Source organism: Solanum dulcamara, chromosome 5 (assembly GCF_947179165.1).
Source record: "Solanum dulcamara chromosome 5, daSolDulc1.2, whole genome shotgun sequence".
NCBI lineage: Eukaryota > Viridiplantae > Streptophyta > Magnoliopsida > Solanales > Solanaceae > Solanum > Solanum dulcamara.
The window spans coordinates 72,836,546-72,845,424 of NC_077241.1; the positions used below are offsets into that span (position 1 = coordinate 72,836,546).

The following is an 8,879-nucleotide window of genomic DNA, read 5'->3' on the forward strand; positions in this document are numbered from 1 at the left end:
TTTATGTCAAAAGTATGAGTAATGCACATGAATCTGTGTATTAAAAACATCCTCTTACTTAAGGCACTTTACGGGGGAGGTGTCTTATTTGGTAATGGCTCTTTTAAAAAACAAAAGGGAGAAATGATTCAAAGGTCTAAAGCAAGTAGTGGCTTAGTGATCAAATATGAATGCAAGTATGCTGGATACTAAGCTTACAGGACAGAAGATATCAAAAATGGATCATTCTCTAAATTCATATCTCATTGCTTGGGAACTAAAAAGCAAAATATTATTTCACTAAAGATGAGTTGATCCTTGCTTTATCTGGAGCTTACAACTCTGCTTAACTATGATCAGGATGTATGTACCTTTAATCTTTGCATTGTTTTATTTATGAAAAGTCAATCTAATACATGTGTAGGTATATACTCACAAGAAGTAAGCTTGAATAAAATGAGAACTGAAAATGAGGAAAATTCATTTCTAAAATTGTGAAGAGGGACCTGGTCCTGTCTCAAGGTTAGTATTCCTTACATTGCTTTACTAACTACTTATGTGAAACGTTGTGATTGCCACGTGTCAGTCATGTATCCTCTGACCGTTGTCCCATCAGTTAAAACTCAATCATCGTGGCTCTTACAAAGAGACCTGACACACCTCTTCCTTTTCTTTTTATATATCCTCTCAAGTTCTTAGATTTTTCAAAACTAAAATCCTAACCTGTGCTAAAAAAATTCATGTATCTTCTTCCAAAAATTCTACCTCTCATTCTTTGTCTTCAAATTTTAGAATGTCTAACCCAAGTTTGAATATTCAGAATATGCTCAAATCCCTTCAAAACAATGATCCTATTGCATTTCCTAACAGTTATGACATTCCATCTTCTTTTATTCCTCCTTCAACCCTTCCTACGGGTGAAGTGTCCAAAAACCATGTTCCTTATACATCGATTCAAGTCAATGAACTGGATGTTTCCATTGTCTCTTCTACTCCGGACTTAAAAGAACCTCATAACTTATCCACGGATGAGTCTACTTATCTCAAATCCTCTTTTGAACCTAAGTTATATCTGTCCTTGCCTAGCATGACATCAAATTATATTATTGAGCAACACTTTGAAGGGGATCTTCCAGTCATAAAAAAGACTGAGTCAAACACTCTTGCAATGAGTGAAGAATTGGTAGTGGAAAGCTCGATTGCAGAAAGTCTTGCAACCTTGAAGGATAAAATTGTACCTTTATTTTCGAAAGAAGAACCATGTAATGTCAATCCTTCTCTTTGTGATCTTCTAAATTAAACAAAACTCCAAAAACTGCTCCGCCATTTATAAGTGCTTTTGACAATGAAGACGATGAGTTCAATATGCTTTTATCTTAGGTATTGAGAAGAATGGTGCCAGTTTTAAGCAAAAGAAAAGGAGAAAGTAGTTGATATTGTAGGCTCGAAGTCAAAATACCACCCTGCTATAAGAAGTTCTTTTAAAAAGTTGATGAGTGATGCCATGAATGTGAGAAAGGAAAAAATCATAGAGAGAAGAAGAAGAAGGTTGACTAAAATTGTTAAGTCTGTTATACCTAAAGAAGATGAAATTATTGAAGTATCAAAAGGAGAAGATGATGGTGAAATTGAGTCAAAGAAGGGTGAAGAAAATATTGAAAGAAGTTCAAAAAAGGCTGATTCTATAGGAAAAAAGGTCACAAAGCCTAAGACAAGGAAAGGCTCTGCAAAGAAGCCATCCCCTGAGTAATCTCCATAAATAAGAGAATCATTTCTCACTACCGAATAAATGAATACAGATGAGTTGTTTGTTGTATTTGATCCTAAACCTATCAGGGGACCAGGTTCAAGTAGCAAAAAGATGAAGATTAAGAAGGAGTTGTGCAAAGAAAAAAGAATTGACATTCTGACAACTCAAAAGGTTCTGAATGGAAGGTTATTTGACACTGACATCATAGATAAATCAGGGATGTGTGAGTTAGCTAATGCTGTGGAGATTCAAGACTGGACACATCTGTTCATAAACCATGTCTAGTGCTGCATGAATCATAAATTTGAGACTTTTACTATAATGTTAAGCTTAAGGTTGATGGTTGTCTATACACCAATATTGTAGGATTAGATATTTGTTTAAATGAATTTGTACTTGGGGAAATTCTGAATGTGAAACTGAGGGGATCAGATCTGTTATAGGATTGAGATGTTCAAAGAAGTTTGTTCAGAAGTATGGGAAGCTCTAAAAATTGAATACAACAGGCATTCCTAAGAAGTTTCTAAAGGGAGTGCATCAAATACATTTTGAATATATGAACAAGATAATGCTTTCGAGGTTAGAGAAAAGAACAGTGGCATGTGCTTCTGACTTGTTTATCATGGAAGTCTTGAGTAGGTTTGATACTATCAACTTACTAACTATCATCTTGGAACATATGCATAAGATTATCTCTGCTAAAGGATGGCAAGCATGAATGGGATATGGGTATTTTCTTACTAAAGTGTTCAACCATTTTAAAGTTCCTCTGGGTGCTGGTGTAAAAGGGACTGTTAAGCAGTCATTTTTCATCAATACTTTAGTTGAGTACGAATGTGTTGAGGAAAATACTGGGCAAATAAGCAGGATGTCTGAATTATTGATTGAGTAGGGATAGTTGAAGCATGAGTTGGAAGGTATGACAGCATTCTTAAGTGCTAAAGATGTCGAAATTACAAGGCTTAAGGCACAGCTAGCTACAACACAATCAAAGGAACCAGGTTCTTCGGAGTTGCAAACACTTAAAGAAGAGAATGTTAACCTTGTTGCACAAGTCATCAGTCTCAAAGACAAACAGTTTATACATCATGAAATTCATGATGATCAAATGTCCCTTCTCCTCAAATCCCTCACTCAAAAACCCCCATCTATCTAATGTCATCATTTGTTGTTATTCTCCATTCTTGAGCTGATCACAATTGTTTACATTCTCAGTTATCTTGTAATATATTGAATATTATCCTTCACTTGTGATGAATGAATATTTCTTTTTCTCCAATTCATCTCCCGATTTATTACTTATTGTCTTGTATTTGTGTTGCCCTTAGTGGCTATGACTTTTCTATGAATATGTATGCTTTGATCTTAGTTTATTGTTTTGCTTTTTAATAATGTCAAAAGGGAGAATATTGTAAGCTGATGATTTTGTAAGCTGATGAAGTTGATGATTAATGATTAATTATTGTTTAATTACTGAAAGGTAACTGGACTGAAGTTTGTTTTGATAAAAAGGGAAACACATTAGTTATAGGAGAAGGGAGATTTTGGTGATAGGGGGAATTTGTTTCTTGTTTCTACCTTGCTTAACTGGATATTGGTGAAAGGCAGAATATTAGCGATAGGGAGATCTGCTTCTGGCTCTGCTCTTAGGTGATAAATGGAGAATGTTGTAAAGGAGTTTGTCATCATCAAAAAAGAAAAATTTGATAATGCTCAGTGTTAATTTATTTGAAAATTTAACAAACTCAGGGAAGAGGTAAATGACCTGGTACCTTTGAGGACATCCTATTGACAATGACAACAGACAAATAGTAAAAAATAGATCCTGCTAAGTATGTAGGCATATGTGTACGCGGTCGAGTCTCTGTGCAGCAGGACAGTTGTCTACCTAATACAAATCGTCTAATGCAATGTATATCATTAATATATATATTCTTTACAATAATTCTCACTTGGCTTTTTGGGATCATCGAAAAGGAAAATTCATTAAACCTCATGGTCTCAAGAATCTGAAATTTGCTTTAGAAGAAGACCAAGGACCTGATAGAGTTATTAGTCATTTTGCTCTTGTTTTAAAGTTGTATTTTCTTGATCTTAATTTTGTAAGGTCTATTCCTAATATATAAAGGAAATTAGATCTGTTCATTATTTTATTTTGTTCATCTTGTCAAAATAACTAGAGTTAGTTCTGAAGACTACTTGAAATCTACGTCAGCTAGAAGTCTAGTGATTTAGAAAGAAGTAGTGTTATTGCTTCAGATCTATAACAGAGTTGTTACAAGGAGGGGAAATGGATTGTGAGTGCAATTCCTAAATTGCAAGAGCTTGTAATCTAAATCTTTGACTTAGTTATTGAATAAAGTTTTGAACTGAAATTCTGTGGGACATGTCGTGGTTTTTCTTCCTTGAGCAAGGAGTTTCCACGCAAAATATTGAATCTGATTTTACCTTTCTGTTCTTTAGATTTCTGTACTGATTTATGATAGGGGACCTGGTCCCAACTATTTTGGTGGAAGCGTACATTCTGACATAGTTGATGTGTGTTTTGCTAACCATTGGTTATTTAGTGATAGTTTAAATAGAAAATTCACACTTCCAATAGTTTATGTATGCAACTCAATAAAGTGAGATACTTTAAGTATGTTCTTGACTCTTAACCCCTAAGATTATTTTTTTGAATTTTACGGTCTTAAACTAAAGTTGTGTGTGTGCAATGTACCAAAATATTATTCGAATATATTAAAACAGACTAAAAAAAAGTACAAAGAAATTGAATCGAAAGAAATTAAATTTAATCCAAAATATAATTTACATATTTGTGGATTATATCAAAGTAATTAATATAAACCACGAAATCCGGAAAAATTGTAAGTGAATTTTTTTACTGACTACATAATTATAGTACTTAGTGTCATTTCATTGAGATTCTTTCTTGAAAAAATCAACATTTTCGGATAAATTTAAGGTATACATGGCCATGTACGTAGAGATTTACCAATATTATTAGTGTAATCGTACATGTGATTGCAGAATAATTATTATTTTAAACAGGTAATAAAGATTAATAAATATCTATTATAGGTGATCACTTGATTGCGTAATTTTTCTATTTTTAGTTTGAAAACTTGACCTCTCTATAAATAAGTCAATATTTTCCTTATAAAGTTTTTTATACAAATTTTACTTTTACCATAGCAATCCAAACGTCAAACAAGCATCCACATCCACAACTTAGACCTTTCCTTTTCCGGCTTGTACGAGATCCACACTAAAGTCCTTGGGGAGCCCACATTTCGTTACCCACTTACCAACAACAAATAAGTGAGGATAAAATGTGTCAATTTTATTGAAAAATTATTTAATTGTACATATATTCATATTATATTTATTAATTTTGTCAATAGTTTAAAATATTTATATATTATTTTACTATTAATAATTTTATATCAAATTTTAAGTTAAATATATTTAAATACATATATTTTTGTTACGAGATACACTGAAATAGAAAAAGAGACGAGCGAAAGAAGGAGAGCGAAATAGTCTATATATTTCAAATACATGTGAATCACATTAAATACATGTATTTGAAATCTTAAATACAACAACAATAATAATCCAGTGAAATCCCACAATGTGGGGTCTGGGAGGATAAAATATAACAGACCTTACTCCTACCAAGGTAGGACTGCTGTTTCCGAAAGACACTCGGCTCAATAAATGCATAAAAAGAGATCAGATAAGGCTAAGAAGTTCAAAGCGATATAGAAAAGTAAATAACGGAAGCGACACAAATAAAATAGAATAATCAAAGTACAAAAAGTAATAAATAGTAAATGAAATCAGAGCACAAGAAATTATAGTGCGCTAATGCGCCTACTAATAAGGAAGAATAATGAGACTATGTACTAGTCTTCTACCCTAATGTGGGTCCTCCACACCCTCCTATCTAATTTCTCTCTCATCTCTAGAGCACTAGCCGTGATCAAACTCCCCCATTTGATCCTAGGTTGGTCATCCCCGACCCTCTTTTTCCTCGTCATTTTGATCCCTAGATCCATCACCAAGAGCTTATGTCGGGTTGTAAGATTGTCGACCGGAATGACCTTACAGTCTTTGCACAGACCTTTATCATCCTTCCTAAGGAGTAAAAAATCTATCTGAGTCTTAGCCACCAAATTACGAAAGGTTACTAAGTGATCCTCCTTCTTTGGGAAACTCGAATTGGCTATCACCAACCCAAAAGCTCTTGCGAAATCCAAAAGTGAAATTCCTCCTCCATTTTTGTCCTCGAAGCCAAGGCCTCCATGCACATCAGCATATCCTCCCGAAATAGACCTGATGTGCCCATTGAAATCCCCTTCCACGAAAAGCTTCTCAGTAAGCGGTATGCCTCCAACTAACTCGTCCAAATTCTTCCAAAAGCGCCTCTTATCCTCCTCGCCTAAGCCCGTTTACGGCGCAAAAGCACTAATAATGTTCATCGTGATCCCATCCCTTACCACCTTAATCAACATCATCTTATTAGTGACTCCCGTAACCTCCACCACCTGATCCCTTAAATCATTGTCTAATAAAATGCCTACTTCATTCCTATACTTCGATCTACCAGAGAATCAAAGCTTATATCCATCTACCTCCTTAGCTTTAGAACCTACCCATTTGGTCCTTGGACACAAGCTATATTAATTTTTCTCTTCTTTAGAATCTTAACTAGCTCTATGAATTTTTCCGTTAACGTCCCAATGTCCTAAGAACCTATTCTCAGTCTAGACGCTCTTTTAACCCACTTACCCCTCCTTACCCTCATCCCCGTCCCCGAGCGAGAACATGTCCACCATCACTACCTAAAGCCACAAAAACGCGTATGAACTAATAAATTATTCAAAGATCTAAAGTAAGCAAAATGTAAGTACAAGTGTATGAACAAAGAATAGATATGGAAAGATGTGAAAATCAGAGGTACCAATTCTAGTTGAAATGAACCTGGTTGCCGTCGGAAAACACTGCTTTCGTCAAAGTATTTGGATAAATTACGCTTAAAAGTGTATTTGGATAAATTACGAGCGAAAGAGGGAGAGAGGTATGCGAGAAAGTCAAATACATGCGAATCCACTCGGATATAATGTATTTGGATAAATTACGCTTAATTTTTACCTCATGTATCTGTTATACATCTCTTTAGATGTGTTAAATACATAAATTCAAATTCTGATAAAATTCGTAATATTGAAAGCTCGAATGATGAGAAGTAATTTTCTTATAAATTAGTGAAATTTATGTTGTTTGCCCAATTTTCTTACTACCTCATAGAAATACGAAATTATTTTTAATAGATCCTCGTTGTAAGTAAAATTTGTCAAACAATTTTTTAAAAAATGCAATATGAAAATAATAACAATAATAAATATTCGCTAACCACTTACCAAAGTCAAATTTTTATATGTGAAACGCATGACTATTTATACTCCTGTTATTAAATAATTTGGCATTCTCGTAAATAATTCCCACAATTGTGCGTAGTGTCAAAATCTTAAATTATTCACTAGGGCGAAACACGCTATTTGGTCTACCAACATTTCCCAAAAAGATTTCTTATCCGTGGTTAAACTTTATTTATCAAATAAGCTTACCCATAGTTAAGTTTTTTTTTCTCCAACCATGGTTAAGTTAATTGTCTCCCCCTTTATAATAAGCTATAGATAGAGCAAAAACAGAAGACGAAAATATTACAGGTTTATCAAAGAGCAGAGAAATTCAAAGGTACCTTTAAAAATGGCATTCTACTTGGATGAAGAAGAAGTGTGGAAATGTCCAAAACACCCCTCGAAGCGACGGAGGAACGGAGTTTGTCCTGTTTGTCTCAAGGACCGTCTCGTCATTCTCTGCCCTGACTGTGCTAACGTACGCCCCTGTGCTTGCTACGCCTCTGCAACGTCGTCTTCTTCCTCCGCTTCTTCTTCGTTTTCTCTCTTTTCCGCATCGTCCGGTCGTAGTGGCGGCGGCGGCGGTTGCGAGGGAGTATGCTCAGGCGCACGAGTCTCCAATCTCATAGATAGTGAACCGTCTTTCCAGAGATCGAGATCCGTCGGAATTCCATTCCTCCGATCATCACGAGACAAAAATTCCGTCGACAGAAAAAATCAGCAGATTTGTAACAACAGTAGTAAGATGAATAAAACGCCGTCGTTTTGGTCGGTTTTCAAGTTGAGTAAGAGTAAGAGATATGGAGATTCAGAGAGTGATGAATTGAAACCGAAAGCGAAAGCGAATATTCATCATGAAAATATTAACGAATTTACTGATGGTAGAATTGAGGATTTTGCGAGGATGATGAAGAGATCACGATCAATGAGTGTAGTGATTACGTCAGTTCCCGGCGCCGGCGATGGCAATAAGTCGCCGGCGAAGTCGAAAGGATGGCATTTTCCAAGTCCAATGAAAGTTTTCCGGCAATCTAAGGCTTCGAAATTGGCTTACGAACGGTCGCCTTTGTGCAGAGGTTGAGTTTTCGGTTTTATTTACTCTTTTTTTGAGTGTATTTTTTAATGATCAGAAAATTACTAAGACAGTATTGTAATTTCCATGAAGGAGGAAGTAAATAACAAAATTAGTTTCATTTCTGTGAGAGTAGGAAACAATAATTGTAGTAAAGTTGAGTAAATCTCCATTGTACATGTCTTCTACTACTTTGTTTCATTTAATATTGAATCCAATTTTACGTACATCGGTTTTGGTAAGTTAAATTGTGAATATCATCCAAACATTTGTTAGTATTCTATCCGACGATATAAATATTGAATAACTATATTAAAACACCAAAATTATACATATTAAAGAACACACCAAATGTTTTGATTTTTTGTAATTTTTACTCATTTTAATTATCGGCTAAATCTCGGGTGGTCATCATACAATTCTTCTTGGCACTCGTTCTACCGTTACATAAATGTGTCTTAAATTTCCAATTGGACGTATGTTTGTGCCCTTCGGATATCATAAAAACATTTTTATTATTATAATTGCGTTTTCGAATTAATGTACCTTCATTTAATTAATTTTACGGGGTAACTATATTACTTTCTACTACCACAAATATTGAATACATCTGTCGTCATCGATTGCTCAAAAAATTGACAGTTCAGTAGGA

At 34.6% G+C, this 8,879-nt stretch overlaps 1 protein-coding gene across 1 annotated transcript; it reads left to right on the forward strand.

Moving 5' to 3' along the window:
• Window positions 1–7,359: 7,359 nt before the first annotated feature.
• On the forward strand, window positions 7,360–8,454 carry LOC129888469 (uncharacterized). Its single transcript, XM_055963442.1, has one exon. It carries the CDS (start codon window positions 7,505–7,507, stop codon window positions 8,234–8,236), a length of 732 nt encoding a protein of 243 aa, XP_055819417.1. The 5' UTR covers window positions 7,360–7,504; the 3' UTR covers window positions 8,237–8,454.
• Window positions 8,455–8,879: the final 425 nt, after the last annotated feature.